The sequence below is a fragment of the Sarcophilus harrisii genome, chromosome 6, assembly GCF_902635505.1.
Source record: "Sarcophilus harrisii chromosome 6, mSarHar1.11, whole genome shotgun sequence".
Lineage (NCBI taxonomy): Eukaryota > Metazoa > Chordata > Mammalia > Dasyuromorphia > Dasyuridae > Sarcophilus > Sarcophilus harrisii.
This window is the reverse complement of record NC_045431.1, coordinates 39,781,124-39,799,436: the sequence shown is the minus strand read 5'-3', so window position 1 is coordinate 39,799,436 and position 18,313 is coordinate 39,781,124. Positions and strand designations below refer to the sequence as shown.

The 18,313-nt window shown below is 33.9% G+C and overlaps 2 protein-coding genes across 2 annotated transcripts in view; one reads left to right on the top strand and one right to left on the bottom strand.

Annotated features, from left to right (window-relative positions):
* PPAT (phosphoribosyl pyrophosphate amidotransferase) overlaps positions 1-18,313 on the top strand; it is a 41,556-nt gene that overhangs the window by 8,509 nt on the left and 14,734 nt on the right. The gene's annotated exons all lie outside the window — the stretch shown is intronic.
* Positions 1,819-17,925, bottom strand: LOC105750902 (zinc finger protein with KRAB and SCAN domains 2). The gene is given in 8 exon segments (XM_023505995.2): positions 1,819-2,245; positions 3,413-3,817; positions 10,217-10,285; positions 10,658-10,712; positions 10,714-10,736; positions 15,257-15,343; positions 16,506-16,946; positions 17,266-17,925. Coding segments are annotated over 8 exon segments (1,608 nt in total). The 5' UTR covers positions 17,702-17,925; the 3' UTR covers positions 1,819-2,153.

Below are 18,313 nucleotides of genomic sequence, written 5' to 3'. Positions count from 1 at the left end.
TGGGGGTTTTAGCTTTGAACAGTTGTCCAAATGTCACTACCCACTTTCACACTCCTATTTACTTTTGGGCCCAGCTTATTGCCCTTCTGCACTTAATACCCAAGTTTTAGGTACTGATGGATTATCTTAATGATTTGGCCATGCAACTATATCTCCTAATTTGCTTATTACCATTTTGGTTTTCCTCTGGATTGATAGCATAATTTCTTTTCTTTTTTTTTTTTTTTTTAAATTTAATAGCCTTTTATTTACAGGATATATACATGGGTAACTTTACAGCATTAACAATTGCCAAACCTCTTGTTCCAATTTTTCACCTCTTACCCCCCCACCCCCTCCCCCAGATGGCAGGATGACCAGTAGATGCCAAATATATCAAAATATAAATTAGATACACAACAAGTATACCTGACCAAAACGTTATTTTGCTGTACAAAAAGAATCAGACTCTGAAATATTGTACAATTAGCTTGTGAAGGAAATCAAAAATGCAGGTGTGCATAAATATAGGGATTGGGAATTCAATGTAATGGTTTTTAGTCATCTCCCAGAGTTCTTTTTCTGGGCATAGCTAGTTCAGTTCATTACTGCTCCATTAGAAATGATTTGGTTGATCTCGTTGCTGAGGATGGCCTGGTGATAGCATAATTTCTTGTGTGTGCTTTTTTTTAAAGATAGTTCTTAATATTCTGGGGTTCAAAATTCCATACCATGTCATATGTAGACAGAAAGATAGTTCTTAATATTGTGGGATTCAAAATTCCATGCCATATTTTTTGGAGACAGGAATATAATTTCCTTATCTTTTGTAGAGAATCCTTCTTAAATTTGCTCATCACATGGTCATTATATGCCTTCCTTAACACTGTTGTTCTGCTAATGTTGTCCTCTAACCTACATTTTGAGTGGGAGGTGGTTTTGTGCTCCCTTAGCCTATACCAGGAGGCTTCAAGCTCTTGACATTACACCAAGATGTAAGACTTCAATTCCAGGTCTGATGAATGGCAGCATAGACATTGTTTCAGGACAACTTGGCTAACCTTTAAAAGCTTTGGTTGTAAGGGAACATTTATTTGACTATAGATAGCAGCTTTTGAAAACCGTCCATCAAGTTGTAGAGGGTGTGATCTCTGACAATTATGAATTACCCACAATGACAAAATTAAAATTAAAAATTCCTTTTTGATTTTTCATTGATATTTTTATTTGATTTGATATCAATAACCATAGTTCTCAATATTACATCTTTGGATGTATCTTTCAAGAAATTATATAACATCCTCGGAAAACACTTTGTAGGGATGTTTAAGGATGTATTTGGTTATTTAGAGTAATTCTTTGTTATAGTCAGGCTGTTGGATTGAAAATGTAATCTGTAAATTGTTCTCTCTCATGTTCATTAAATATAAACTCCTGATCTGATGATGTAGAGTGAACTTTTATATGTAACACTAAAGGTTTTTTGAGTGTCACAACATCCCTACGAAGTGGAAAGATGGCCATGTTAAGAAGCAGCATAGTTTAAAATATTAGAGAGTGGGTTTAAAGAGTCATATCTCATTTCTAGAAAATAGATGGCATACAGGTCACCATAGTTAGTCTGGATCTGTTTCATATAAGATCCTGATTTTGTGGAGGAAGAGTTATTGCCATTCATGTTCAGATTTTTGGCTTTTGGCCTCCATTAATTAGAATGCAATTATTTCTGTTATATTCATTTCTACTGTTGTTCCTCTCTAAATTTGTAGATCTTTCCTTCATCCTAAAGAAGTGTTTATATTTAAGGAATTAGGGGTATTTGTATTGAGGATGAACCCCTTTATGGTTCACATTTTTTAAAAATCTAGTCTAGTAGACTTGCTTAGACTTGCTTAGCTTGTGATTTTTCTTCAGACCTCAGTGATTTTTATCATCCTAGTATCATCTTATTTTATTTCTAATTATGTTGATGGTGTGCATCTTAAAGAAAATTATTTGTCTTTTGGTTCTCATTATAGACATTACTCTCATTCTTAATATTTCTCAACAGTATCCACTGCTCTTCAAGCTTGGAAACAATATATTCAATCTAGTTTTTCAAGGATCTAAATAAGCATCTTAGTTATAAAAGGCAAAAACATTGGAAACTGCTGTGTTTTAATTTAAAACATATACTAAAAATTGGTATTTCTAAAGGTCTTACCATCTTCATGTGCCTTTCTCTTGTTCAAAGATTCTGCATTCATGGCATGACCTTCAAATGATTCTTTAAAAAGAAAAGCAGGGTGGAAAAAAGGAAGAGAGGGAGAATAAGTGATATGTGACAGATGATTCAGAACACTTGTCTTCAAGTCTATTTTTCTATAAATTTGACCTCCATTCCCTATAAGGCCTTCATTTGAGAAATTTATTTCAAAATTGTTTTCAAAATTACTATTGCAAGTATATTTCCCTCCTGTTTCTGTTCTCATATTCTGTCTCTTTCTTGGTCTCTGTCTCTGTCTCTTTCTGTCTGTGTTTCACCCTGTCGTTCCTCAAAACTATTTTCTCTTTTCACTGATTGCATGATTTCATGCAAATGAAGCATTGGGCTTCTGGAGCCATGATTTTTGAGGGGTAACCCTTACTGAAAGACTGTGTCTCAAAATATTCTCACTTGTGTATGTGTGCATATGTGAAATGTATATCATATGTATATAGTGTGTGTGCGTACATGTATATGTGTGTATGTGTATGTAAATATATATATATATACACATACACACTTATACATAATACACATCTGCACACACATATGTGTGCACTATGGCATTCTGTAATGATGAGACATTTACTCTACATAAAAGAGGTGTAGGGGGAGTACTAGGGCACCAAAGGGAGAACTATAGAAAATATTGAGATAAATTGTTTAAATGAGGTAAGACAGGTCATTGAGGACATTTGATACTATTAGAAACTCAGTTAATACCATTGTGAACCCATGGAAAAACAAATCAAAATTTATTTTGCTACTAGTTAGCCTTCATTTTTCATCCTTTTCTGGTAGTTGAAATTTTGTTTCTACTTATAGTGTATTTGAATACAGACTCTGAAAGCTGATGGTACGTTTTGTACTGTACAGTTAACTTACTTTAGGCACCAGTGGGGTCTGTCATTTCCTGTTGTCTGATTTTGTCATTTAGTTTCATATATTTCCTCAAGAAGTAAACTAGGGCCAGGGACAATTATGCTACTTTCGAACAGGTCTTGGAGAAAGGTTAGGGAATAAGATTGATTTAAATGAGTTGATTTGATAAATAAATTCAGAACTAATTATTCTATCTTTTTCAAATGTGAAATAACAGTTGCAAGTATCTAATTTATTCCTTCTTAAGATAAGAAAACAAAGTAGTTACTTGGAAAACCACAACAAAGATCATCGACATTTTAGTACCTGATATAAGACTAGAGTTGTTTTTGCAGCTGTGTGTTCCGAGGGTCTGTTGCCTTAGGATGCAATCGATTTCTTCGTAAAACCTCATTTTCCTTTTAGGGTTATCAATAAGGTGATTAGTTTTCTTTTTCAATACTCTATATTCATATTTTAAATTTTTGTATTTTGTACGACACTGCTTCCAGTCTCTGTCTATTCCAAACTTCATTAGCCTTCTAGCAATTTCCTCAAATATTTCTTTGTTTCTTGTTGCCCCTTCCAGCATCTGCCTTATTTTTTCATCTGACCATATATTTATCAGTGCTCTGACTTCATTATCACACCAGTGCTTTCCAGCCTCAGCATCATTTACTGTGATGATCTTTAAATGATCATGAGCATCTTCCAAAGGGATATGATTATCTGTAAATCAAGGAAAGATAAATGGTGGATAACATCTTTTAAAAAGGTGCATTTTAGCTCCTTACATATGAAGACCTTGTCTTACATAATGGCTATTTTATAGTCCTAAACAATATGTTATGCATATTAAGCACTCAGATATTTGTTTTGATGTGATTTGATTAAATCAAGATCAAATTAGATTCAGTAATCAAATTATTCAGTAAAAACAATTTGAATTGGTTAAAATTATAACTCAGCCATGAACCCAATACTTTGGGATATGTGAACTGATATGAACCTATTCCAAATTGCCTTTGTAATTTTTATAAAGTTTATAAAGTTCTGTTACTACAAATTACTACAAATTCTCCATGCATAATACAAGTTCTTTTAAACTATTGATTATATATTTAACATGTATTGGTCAATCTGCCATCTGGGGGAGGAGATGGGGGAAGGAGGGGAAAAATTGGAACAAAAGGTTTTGCAGTTATCAATGCTGAAAAATCACCCATGCATATATATTGTAAATTATTAGAAAAGGAAAAATCTTTTGGTTATAAGTGAGTTCCTTTCCGAGACCTTGGAGTCTTTTAGTAAAAGAGTTCTTGGAGAGATATTTGTTCTGGAAGTTCAGCTTGTAACAGAAATTTCTCACTTCAAGAATTCTATAATTATCATGGTCATCTAAATTCACCTGCCAGCTAATGTTCAATCACAAAATGAGTCACGATGTTAGAGTTATACCATCTGTTCAAACCTTTGCTTACTGCTGATTGGGTTCATAGACTAAAATGCTTTCTGGTCACAGAGTGAATGGCAAACCTGGGACTAGAACCTTGAAGACTAGTCCTTACTTGAGCTATTGGGGCTCGGTGCTACAGCCTAATACTGTTGGACATCTTGTTCCATTATTAGATAGCTCTAGTTGCCAGAAAGCTTTGGTTTAAAATCTACTCTCTATTCACAATTCTCTGTCAGCAAAGGTGTTATCCAGATGCAAGTAAAAATCTGCTGAGATAACACTGGGGAGGATATGGCATTCACTTTTCCACTTTATTGGTTTAACTGTTACTATATTAGAATACTGGAGGGAAAAAATTCTGGTTTGGAGAAGTTTAGTGAGCTAGGAAGGGCCTACTACCATGACTCAAACTAAGACACTTGATAAATACTGGTGAAAGAAGAGTGGAAGAGGAAAAACAACTACTAACATTTATATTAGACTTAAAGGTTGGCAAAAGACTTCACACATATTTAATCTTCATAATAACTTTGTGAGATAGGTGCTTTAAGCTTCCTTTTTTTAAGTGAGGAAACTGAAAGAGTTTAAGTGAATTATCTAGGGTCCCACAGCTACTGTCTAAGGCAGAATTTGAATTCAGGTCTTTCTGAGCAATTCTAACACTGTGCAAAGATGCTTCCTAGTTGCCACAGAAGATGAGGGTGTTGTCTGCATTCTTGAAAAATGAAGTAATTTCATCACAAATTTTCAAGAGAAAAATTTGAAAATAGACTAGTTCAATTTCAAAAAATCTTTTAAGCTTAACTGAATAGAAGGGGAATGGATCGACATCTTGTTTAAACTCTATTACTAAATAAAGCTTGTTTGCTGGTTCATCAGATTCCTTGTCATATAACAATCTAGTAGTTTACTTTTTCCCACATTTGTCTAATGGAAAACTGAACTAGCCACTGTCACTTTTAGCTATACAACTTATTTGGAAGAGAGTTGAAGGAATTTGGGATAATTCCATTCTACTAACTTAGGATCTTTTTAGGGTTGTCTTTTCCTTGTACATTAAATGAATATAACATTTTGGATCATTAATTGCCCACTTATGATCAATAATAAGAAATTAGATAAATTCTGATATTGTGAAAACAGTTTTGTTTTTACATTAATGTTAAGCTAATGACAAATAATAAATATATGTAATAAAAATATGATATAAATAAATATAAAAATAGAAACAAATATAATAAAAATAAATAAAAATTTATTTGGGTTGTATCTTTTTTTTAAATAGCTTTTTATATACAAAACATGTGGGTAATTTTTCAACATTGACCGTTGCAAAAACCTGTTTCAATTTTTCCCCTCCTCTCCACCTCCTCCCCTAGATGGCAAATATTCCCGTATATGTTAAATACAATATTCGTATACATATTTATACAGTTAATCTTGTTGCACAAGAAAGATCAGGTGTAGCTACGTGTAGCTGGTTCTGTTCATTACTGATCAGTTGGAACTTTAGATCCTCTCATTGTTGAAGAGAGCCACGTCCATCAGAATTGATCCTCATACAGTATTGTTGAAGTGTATAATGATCTCCTGGTTCTGCTCATTTTACTTAGCATTAGTTCATGTATGTCTTCAAGCTTCTCTGTATTCATCCTGCTGGTAATTTCTTATAGAACAATAATATTCTGTAACATTCATATTGGGTTGTATCTTTTATAAAAGTTTATGGCTTTGTTTTTGACACAAGATCAAAATTTAGAATGTGTTGGTGTAAGTACATATGGAACATTTTTCCTATTATCTTTAAATTATAGACGAGGAAACAGGTTGACTGTTTCCAAACCAAGTGACTTGTGATCATAAAGTTAGGACAGGGCAGGCACATAGGTATGTATACGCACACACAGTATTCTTGAAAGTGGAGAAGGGAGGCAATGACTTTGTGAATGCAAGCCTGCCTTTTCTTCCTGTAACATCCCAACTGTTTCCCACTTTGTTTACAAGTTTCTTGGAGACTTGTAAGGGATAGGAAATACAGGGAGGCAACTTATACTTGAAATTAGAATTTGAGTTCATGTCATTTTACCCTAGCATTTTATGACTTGGGGGTTAGGTTGCTTCTCAACTATTAATCTATGAAATAATAATAGATTTTATGATAAATTTTATTTTCATTTATTTTTATTTCATTTATTCATTTATTTTCATTTATTTTGTAGGGTTCCAAGTATCAAATGAGGAGCGTTTTAGCTAGTAAATTTTATGTGAGTCAAAACTAACTTCTGTCAGAGTTTCAAGGTTTTCTAAGTACCTTACAATTTAATTCGGGTGATCTTTGCAATAGTTTACAAAGGAAGTACCTAGGGTATTATTCTCATTGTCTGTTATCTAATATTAACTGGGTCCTCATTGACGTAAGGCAGGTTTTTGATTTTTGAATTTTTTCCCAAATGAATTTTAATTTCATTTTATCCCAATTCTATTAGTATTCTCCATAGTTATTGTTCCAAACTTTTTCTTCATGGCCTAAGTCATTACCAGTTTCCCTTTGGTACACAAAAGACACAAATGCTATCCTTATCAGATTTGAAGATGACATGAAATTTGCATGACAACAGTAGTTTCAGAAAGGCTTGACTGACTAGATCATAGGCTCTGTCTAATAAGATGAAATTTAATAGAAATAAGAGTAAATTTCTATTCCTGCTCAAAAATTGGCTTTACAAAAACAAATGGAAAAGACCTAAGTTTTTATATGGTTGTCTAAAAAGCTAATGTGATGAAGGATTCCACTTTGTGGGGCATAATTTTTTGAAGAAAGGATGTGAGTCTTCATATTTGGCCTCCAGAATTGGTCAGCTAGGATATTTATGCCAGAAGGACCAGTTACAATTGCACCTACATAACCTGCAGAAGAGAAGACTAGTAAGGGTAGGTGAGAATGGAATGGAGGAAGTCCCAGAATGTAAAACTAATGATTTACCTTTGGTGTAAGGAGGAATTTCCCTTCCAAAAATGGATATGATTGTCTCAAGAATGGTTGCTTCCCTTTCATCTTTGAATATCTTGAGGTTTTGTTTTGTTTTGTTTTGTTTTGTTTTGTTTTGTTTTGTTTTGTTTTGTTTTGTTTTGTTTTGTTTTGTTTTTAAGAAAGATTGGATAATCATTTGTAAGGCGTATGGAAGAGTTTACTTTTGTCAACACATGATTGGACAATGTTTCTGTGCCAGGAAGGCCACTACAGTGATCCCTTCAAAATCTGAAATTCTGATTTTGTGTTTTCATTGTTTACTTTTATATGATGCTTTATGGTTTGCCAAGTATTTTATGCACATTATCTCATTTAATCCTTAGATAGCACTGTGCAGTAGTTACTGCAGATATCATCCTTATTTTCCTCAACTGAAAAATGAGAATATTACCCCTTACACTGCCTACCTTGCAAAGAAGAAAGTACCTTATAAATAGCACAAGCTTGAGTTGTTATTGTAAGACAAGTCCTTGTGACTGATCCTGTAACAAGGTATTTCTTTATCCCACACTGGCTTTTTATTGGAACATCAATCAAGTCTCCTATGTCCTCACCCTTCACAAACTATAAATATAGGAGAGAATAAGATCACTTTTAGACCATGTGCTTTTAATTTTCTAGAAAGAAGTTTAAGGGAGCTGTCTCCATGGTTTTACATCATGATGGCAAGATTTTTTTTAAAATTTCTTTTGTAAAACTAGAGAAACACTTCTCATTTCCACTTAGTATCCTTCGTAGATAGTAACTTTTGTTAGATCTTTGAATGCTCCTTTACTGTACTGCAAAGCACTTTTACTTATTTAGAACTATAAAATGTAAGTGTGGAAAGGAACCTTAAAGAACTTTTCATTCAGCTCTTTTACAGATGAAGAATCAGGCCCAGAAAAATTAAGTTGCCTAAAGTCTCATTGCCAGTAAGTGACAGAAATTAGTCTTTGTTTCTGACTCATTAGTTCAGCCATGATTTAGTAACACTAAGAAACTTGTTGCAATAAATATCTAAAACCAAATACATGATTTTAAATTCTTCAAATTTGGCATCCCACACCCTTGTAAATTAAGGATTGAGCTTCTTTAACTTTTCATTTATTGTTAATTAAAGCCTTTGGAATTACTTGAAAATTGTTTTTGTCACTACAATATTATTCTACTGATTATAATATTTATCCGTCTTCCTTCTGTTACCTTTTTAAGGGATCCCCCTGAAGATTTCTTGGAGAAAAAAACCTTTTACTCTCATTAGCTTCCTACATACTTTCTTTTATATATAGCTAGAGTCCTTCCTTGATATGTAAAAGGAATGTGAAGTCCAAATCCCAGCTCTGTACTTTATTAATTATCTGTGAGACCTGTCATTTTTCAGGGATTCATCTGAACCCCAAGTTTCCTTGTACCTCTAAATCTATGTTGTCTAGTAAGACCAAGTTGTGTTTTTAACCAACATGTTTTTGTTCATTGGATTTTATGGTCTTCATATGCTATTTGTGTTTTTAAAATTCTTTTCCACACAGGTTTTCAAGGAGTTATCGACTTTTCTAACACATTTGAAGAAACTGAGACCAAAAGGTCTGAAAAAACTTTTTATGTGGACTCTGGTTAGAAATTCGAATAGATAAGGTTTTTGTATATGCCAGTAACTAGAGAGGAAACATTTTAGTAAATTGATTGCAGTAGAGAATTCTACATATTGGAATATGCCATTAGCTTTTCTTCCTCACCCTCTCCATCTCTTGCCTTTCCTATTATTTTAGTCCCAATCAAAAATGCCTTTTATGTCTTTTATGCCAAGTCTTACCCAATCCCCTTTAAGGCTATAGCCTTCTTCTATTTATCCTCTATGTAGCTTGGGGATGTGTGTGTGTGTCTTTCTGTGTATGTGTGTGTGTGTTTGTGTCTCTCTGTGAGAAGAGAAATAGAGAGGCAAAGAGAGGGAAAGGGAGGGGAGGAGGGAGAAGGACACACACAAAGACACACGCACACAAACACACACACACACACACACACACACACACACACATACCCTCTGCCAATCTTCCCCCCAGTTCCACTCTCCTGCTTCCTGTCATTACTCTAGTATAGACCTTCCTTGTCTCACACCTTGAGGATTACTGCAGCCTGCTGGTGAGTCAGCCTGCCTCAAGTTTTCCCCAATTTTCCCTCACTCTGATGCATCCCCTATTTAACTACAAAGTGCAAGTCAATTCTTTTATCCAATAAATTCCATTGATTGCCTATGCCTCCACGATCAAATATTAAAGACTTTTAACATTCCAAACAAGTACTGTTCTTCATTCTAGTGACCCAGGTCTCCGGGCTGTGGGCTGTGTTTCCCTGGCTCTTTCATACTTGGAATATTCTCCCTCCCTCCTCTGTTTACAACTAAAATGCAGTCTTTTATGGGAAGCCTTATCCATTCTAATTCTACTGCCTTCTCTTAATTATGTTCTGTTTATCTTGTAGCGTGAGTGTTTGTGTTTTTTCTCTCTTATCTATTTGTTAGCTCATTGAAGGCAGGGACTATCTTTGTCTGTTTGTATTCCTAGAGCTTAGCACAGTGCTGGGCACTTATTAGACTATAAATATTAAGTAGTTTGAATAGGTTCTTCTGTTATTGATAATTTAATGAAAGCAGATCCTATATCTGGCCTATTTACTTCATCTGGTTCTATTGGGCCACCCAGATCTTCTGAAATAGTACTTAAGGAATCTTCATCTATAGGGAAACAAATAAGAGTGAATCCATTTACCTGTGGTGTGTTCATTCTCTATTCAGAATACATACATCCTACTTGAAACACCAAGGTAAGTTAAGTGGAAGAATGAAAATGATGTGCTTATAATGGACAAGCAGGAAGAAAATACTGAAAGGCTAATATGTAATAAAAAAGAGTAGAAACAGAAGAGCAGAATATCTCCTAGTTATGACTATATAAGAAGAAAAGAAAAAGGAAAGAGGAGACAAACTTAAGAATGAAAAAATTGCCAAGTTAGTTTAAATGATTTTATTAACCATTTTGGTTTGTAGTCATTTAAAAAAGTTGTTTCTAACATTAAAAATTCTTTCCTGTCAAGTTTCTGAACTTACCCAGGTCTAGACTTTCTCTTTTTATGTGTGTAACTCTTGGACCTTTAACTCTTTTCAACTTCTTTATTTGGATTTTGAACTGGATTAAAAAAAAAAATCGGTTCAGGATATATGGCATAACCATAGGTAAATATTCTTATTTTTAAGGAAATGAAATGATTTTCATTCTGGCATGAAAGTTAATTTGTTGACTTATTTTGGTTCTGTCTGATGCTAGAAAATTAGTTTAGATTACTTACAAATTGAAAGTTTGTTGCCTTTTTTTGTCAGACAGCTTTCTTCCTTAGCATTGGAACTTTAGTGCCCTCTGCTTGCCATCTCTTAGAATGTTTCTTAATAAACCAAAAAGAAAAATAAATACCTACTTATGAAAGAGAGGAAACTAAGACTTTAAAATCTGATCTGCTCCTTTTAAAGGAGGTTTTCTTGACCTGTAATATCTCCTGGGCTCCTCTGACAGTTCTTGAATCTTAAGGACACCTTTTAATGCATAAAATAAAATGTAAATTCTAAAGGAAACCAATGATTCTGACATACTGTTATCAAAAATAAATTTTAAAAGTGCATACGAAAATGTTTGTGGCAGCCTTCTTTGTAGTGGCAAGAAACTGAGTGGATGCTCATCAGTTGGAGAATGGCTTAATAAATTATGGTATATGAAAGCTATGGAATATTATTGTTCTGTAAGAAACGACCAGCAGGATGATTTCAGAGAGGTCTGGAGAGACCTACTGATACTAAGTGAAATGAGGAGAACTAGAAGATCATTATATATAACAAGATTATACAATGATCATTTCTGATAGATGTGGCTGTCTTCCACAATGAGAGGATTCAAACCAGTTCCACTTGTTCAGGGATGAAGAGAGCTATTTACACCCAGAGAGAGAAACATAGGAACAGTGTAGAACACAACATTCTCACTCTGTTATTTGCTTGCATTTTGTTTTCTTTCTCAGTTTTTCATTTCCTTCCTTCTTGATCTGATTTTTCTTGTGTAGCAAGATAACTGTATAAATGTGTGTGTATAAGATTTAACATGTATTGAACTACCTGCCAGCTAGAGGAGAGGGTGGGGGGAAGGAGAGGAAAATTTAGAACAAAAGATTTTGCAAGGGTTAGTGTTGGAATCATTACCCATGCATGTGTTTTGCAAATAGATAAATTTTAAAGTGCACAGGGCATTTAGAAACCCTGTTGTAATGATTGAAAATGTAGTTTATTTGAATGTTTATTCATTTTCTACCCTTAATGAAGTATGTCTGTTTCCCACAATGGTTGCCTACCCTTGAGATGATTATGTTGGTCACTAAATGTTACATCAGAAAAATGTTTCCTGAGGAGAGTTGTTAGTTTTTCTCTCTGACCTCCCACTAGGACAGAAGCTTTGTTAGCAGACACATTTCTCTTCTATCCTGTTTTTCTGCTTCTGTTTCTGCTTCTCTCCTATTTGTGCTGGTGAAATGGGAAATGCACTAAATGGGACATGCACTATATTGCAGAGAAAACAATTTTTTTACTTAATCCAGTAAAAGCATCAACTATAAAAGTCTCACTTGATTAATGGGTAATTTAATAATTTTTCTTTTCTCTTTATATTTTAAAGTATTCATTTATTAAAGTAAAAACATTTTTAAGACAGTAACAGTGGTTTGATGACTAATGATTTATAATCATGACATGATATTTATTTCTTTGGAATATAAGTGTTTTGAAAGTTCAGTACAAGATTTTGAGTGGAGTAGGAAATACTAGATTGTAAGATGGAAATCGATGTTGCCTTGGAAAATAGGACTAAAATTCTTGGAACTGAGAGGTAAAATGTTGCTACATTGTTCTGTAAATACTGTAGGTGTTTAGTAAGTATTGAATTGATAGAAGTATTTATTGAATTATATGAGAAGCATGGGGTTCAGGGATAGGACATTGAATTAGGGAGCTGGAAGAGTTGGGGTCTTGCTTCTGCCTCCCTATTATTTGTGATCTTGGGCCAATTACTTGAATTCCTTGGTTATTTTTAAAATTGGAATAAGACTCATATTTTCCTACTTCTTGGGGTTTTCATGATAATTAAATTAGGTGTTGTAAATCAAAGTAAAGAGATAGGTTGACATAAGTAGAAGCTATTATCAAAATAGTTACTTGATTTGGTAGAATTAAATAGACATATGGCAGTCACGAAGTGCTTACTCCGTTCAAGACAAAGTGTTAGATTAAGAGATGAGACATATCCGTAACTTACATGAACCACAGTATGCATCATAGAATGATAAAATTCTTTAAAGAGAAAGTAAAATGTTTAGTGAGGTTTCTGACTAATGAGATGAAGGTAGACTTACTGGAAGAGGTGAAATCTGATTCGGTTTTGAAGGAGAAAGAATTGGTCAATAGATACCAACTGGAGGACCAAGATTGGAGGGTAAGTTCAGAGAACAGAGTTTGGTTGAAGCACTGAACAACAATTTATTGTTACATTTTTATTATAATTATATTGCTAATAATAATTATAGCTGACAGTAGTAACAATGCTACTATGTGGCATGAACCAAATGAGTTGAGACGACTGGAGGAAAATAAAGCAAGGACAAATAAGTGATGAGGGTTAAGAGCTTTGTAAACCAGTTTTGTAGGGAGAGAACCTAGAACTCTTGTTAGTGGTAATCTTGGAGTAAGTAACCTGTTAAAACTAAAATATTGTAACTCTAGTACAAGTTGTCTTTTTGTTTATACAACATATCTATGCTGTTTTTTTTTTTTTGTTTGTTTTTGGGGAGAGGGGTTCATGGCAATGATTTCATTAAGAAATTCCCATTATAGAAACTCCATCTACCAGTGCAGTGTAAACTTTCCTGAAACTTGGATCATAAATAGAAGGGATCACCAAGGTCACTTAGTCTAGTCCTCTCATTTTGCAATTTAGGAACTATATCAAGGGAGTTTTGACCAACTTCATACAAGTGTTGGAGTTGAGATTTAAGTGTTGGAGTTGAGATTTGAACCTGGGTCCTATGGTTTCAAGTTGAGTATATTCTTCCCTCATCTCCACTATAGTCTCAGAACTTCTTAAACTGGTAGCTTAGGTAATTTGCACATAGTCAGTAGCTAGAATATGTCTCTTGAATCCAGGTATTCTTGACACCAAGGCAGGCTCCATCCACAGTGCCAGATGGAGCCTCTACATTCCCCAGGGGATTGGTGTATTTGACCCTCCTGTTTGGGGAGAGAGATTTCTACTTTTATTGTTGTCTCATAAACAACGATGCCTCATGAAGACAGCTTTTGTATATATGGATCAGGATGTTATGCTACTCTCTGTGAGACTCTGAGGAATCATTTCATTTATAAACTCTCTCTTGGCCTCAGCTTCCTCATCTGAAATACATCAGGTTGAGTTAAAAGGTTTCTAAGAGCCTTTTTGGTGTAAATTTGTGATCTTTTTATTAGCACGTCACAGCAATATCAACCAATCATAGGCATTTCTGCAGTAAAATTCTAAGAAAAGAGCAGAGATTATAGGTTTTTTTTTAGACAGATACAGGTGTTTGTGTGTGTGTGTGTGTGTGTGTGAGAGAGAGAGAGAGAGAGAGAGATACACTTATCTGTCATTGGAAAGTGAAGGGAGTTCCCTTTAAGTAAAATTTCCCAATAGCTAAAGTTTAACTATCTATATTGGACATCATTAAGCTTTTTACTTAAGGTCATTATGAATTAGTGATATAAAATTTTTATAAAATATGGATTACTTTGATCTTTCCCTGAATTCTCCAACACTGCTGTTTTTTATATTTGATAATTTTCTCCTTATGTAGTTTTATTATTCTTTCCTCTTTAATTCCCCATTTAAAGTCCTGTTATATTACTTTCATGAATTAGGAACATGATCAGGAAGAACTAGATAAAGCAAGCTAATTGGTTTGGTCACTGCAAGTCTATACTTTTGAAATGTGAAGCTGAGTACATGTGGATCTGAAATAATTTACTGCCTCTCCTATGAAGTGTTTTTGGTGAATAATCTTTTGATTAATGAATAATCTTTTTGAGGGTATGGGTTTGGGACTTTGTTTCAAGTGGCCTAAGGTGTTGACTCTGAGTGGTTGGATGTCCCTTATTTTGTCCCCAGATATGTCCTGAGATTGTAGGCATAACGCACAAGATTATGTGGTCACAGATCTAGGTCAGGGAAGGTTCTGAAAAGCCATTCCTTCCATGGCACTCCCTCATTTGAAACCTGAGGGCAATGACTGGCCTCAGGTGCCCCTCTGATAACAGAAATCACTTCTAGAATACCTAGACAAGCTACTTTTGTAGTCCTGATGAAGTGTGGGGACAGGAAGCAGGTGGTGATTTTGTTTTTGGAGACCTAGGGTTTGGCTCCACCTCAGTCAGCTTCCATATGGGTATCTTTGGGCAAGTTCTTTAAGGTACTTATGGGCCTCAGTTTCCTTAGTTGTTAGATGAGGGGGTTGGACTCTTGGGTATCCAGCATGAATTATTATTAACACCTTGCTTGTAATATTCTTTTGAGAGTTTTGTTTTGCTTTTAAAAATATGTTATATCACAAATTTGGAATTGAAGAGAAAAAGCAAATCCTCTTTTACCTTTATCATGTTTTCTTTTTACAGATATTTGTTCTAGATCTTCAGACTTGTAGCTAATTGAATCTTCAGCTACATCTTCAGAAATTACTGTATAAACATAACATTTACCTATATGTTTATGCATTTTAAAAAACAATTCTAAAGTTGTAATTTTTCTCTTTAGAATATGTTTGATTTAAAATACTGTGGCTCTTGATTTTTAATTATATAAGTGAGTATTCCCAGGAAGGAGAAAGGGATATTCACTTTGTATATCATTTTTTAAAAAAAATCTATCACATCATCTTAATGGGCAAAAAATTATTAAACAAAAATTTCTTTCTCCCACTCTCTTCAATTTAAAATAAAAAAAAAAAGAAAAGTAATAACAAGCATACATTGTCATGAAAAACCTTTCAAAATGAGTTTCATTCTGTCTTCACCACCATTATCAGAATGGTTGCCTTGTATTCGTATGTTATTTGACCCAAAACTCATGGATACTTTCCAAAGGTATTGCAACTTTTCCTGTTCTGTTGAAGCATAGGGAGGTCTTCCTTTCTATATATCTCATTTTCAAGAACTTTTCAATTACATGTCATTTGAAATTTCTGACCCGATGAATTGTTTCCCAGATTCTTCTTCTACCCCCTTTTTTCAGTTTTTACTGGCCCAACTTAGGCCTAGACATACAGAATTGTAGGATTTTGATAATGGAACCTTAAAAATGATTTACACATCATTGTGGGCATCTTGGTACAGTGGAAAAAAAGCACCCAAGATAACTAACATTTTTATATAATAGTATCAACACAAATCAGATGTGTTTGGGCTGTTAATTTAACTTGTGAATCTCACTTTTATTTGTTAAACAAGGGTAATAAAACATCTTTATACAAGATAGCATTATTGTTATTGTTTTATAGATGAGATAAGAAATTAGGTGATTTGTTTTAAATTACATAACCAGTAGTTTGGCAAAGACTGGAATCCTAGTCTCACTAGTAGCATCATGTTGATACTGTTTGTGTGTGTGTGTGTGTGTGTGTTGAGCACTTGTTTTGTGTGAATCTAATTAATTAATACCTTTATATCTTAGCATCTGGCTCAAAAGAATTCTCCATTTCCAAAACGATTTTACCTGCCTTGTTTTATCCTAATTTCTTTGATTGATTTATTCATTTATTTATTTCAATAATTTTTTCTTTTGTACATTTTGCATGATTTTAACTTTGTATAAAACAAAATATTGACATGCTTTGATACCTACCTCTATTGCTGATTTCCATTTTTATATTTGTCTGTTTTGTAGTTCTTTGGCTTTCTTTGTTTTCCAGTTTTTGCGATTGTTCTGAAGTATGTCCCAGAATAGCATCCAACTCGGTGAAAAATTTCATACTTTTAGTTGTGCCCAAATCTTGACAATTTTTTACAATCTTGTATTCGTGTTTCAGATTTTTATATTTTGTTCTACACTGCTTCCAGTCTCTGTCTATACCAAATTTCTGAAGTTTGGCAGCAATTTGTTCAAATATTCTTTTATTTCTCATGGTTCCCTCCAGTTGTTTCTGAATGTTTTTGTCTGACCAAATGTCTATAAGAGCCTTGACTTCATTTATAGTCCAGTGTTTCCCTCCTTCATTTGCTACACTTGGAATCAATGTTGGATTATTAGAATCCAGTATTGATGTTGGTTTACCTGTAACAAGTGACATAAAAAAGGGGTAAGAAAGAAGAAATTCGGTAAGGAAAACATTTTTATTTGGGAAATAGAATTACTTAGTCATATTTCCCCCCCAAAATGATAAAGGGAAAGCAAAATTGGCATTATCTTATCATGGTCTGAATGAACAAAGTTAAGGGTAATGTCCAGCATTTTGTTCCAAGTTTTCTTCTTTACCAATATACATCTCTGCAAATGTATGTTGTTTATAGGAAATTATTTGCATTATTGCTTAAGAAAGGTCTATAAACCTAATTCTCACAACCCATCCTTTCAGACATTTCTAGACATCCTCTATATTCTAATAGTTCATTATTAGAAATAAAATATAGGAGGAATATATATATTTTTTTACCTTTGATGTTTTCTGAGGCTGAACTTGTGACCAGCTGGGTTTCACTTGCCAGATCCCTGCTGTCTTCATCCTCTGTTAATTGTGACACAGGTTCATATTGTAATATTGCATCCAGCTCACAGAAGAACTTCATAGTTTTAGAGCCATCCCCAGAGTTGTGGGCATGTTTAACTGTCCTGTATTCATATTTCAGGTTTTTATACTTTGACCGACATTGTTTCCAGTCTCTAAAAATGCCTTTTTCCTGAAGTCTTTTGGCAATGTGGATGAATATTCCTTTATTTCTTAATGTTCTGTAAAGTTGTTTTCTTATGTTTTTTTCTGACCAGACAGTTAGCAAAGCCTTAACCTCTTCTTCAGTCCAATGCTTTCCTGCTCCACTCTCCATGTTGAAAGTGACCTGGAAATGATTCACTATTTCTAGCCAAGATTTTGTTTCCTAGGAAACCAGACGGCTGGTTGTCAATAAGCTCCACAGAGCTGAAAGGATCTAGTTTAACTGGTTCAAGCTGCCTGAAGGGTGTAACTTGAGAAACTGCCAAATAAGCAGGCTTTGTAGGAGCCAAGACCTAAAAGATTAGTAGTTTTTGGGTATCTGCAAGAAAGGTAACTTACACTCTATTAGGAAAAAAAAAAAAGACAATTAAGTATAACGGAAATTTTGTTTTTAGCTTGCTCTTATGTATATACTGTTTTACCCAATACGATTTATTACAGTTATATAAGATGAAATAAAACTCAACTTTACTGATCCCAGTTTGTCCTAATGACAATGCCAATTTTCTGTAAATGATATACTAAAGATAAATATATCCATTTATATAGTGCCTTTATAGTTTACAAAATATTTTGTTCACAACACTGTGAGGTAATGGGGAAATTGTCCCAATCTTGACAGACAGAAACCAAAAATGAAAGATACTAAAGTGACTTATCCATAACCCTACAACTATTAAGTATCTTCAGACTCTGTTTAGTACTTTTTCCATTATACCGTGGT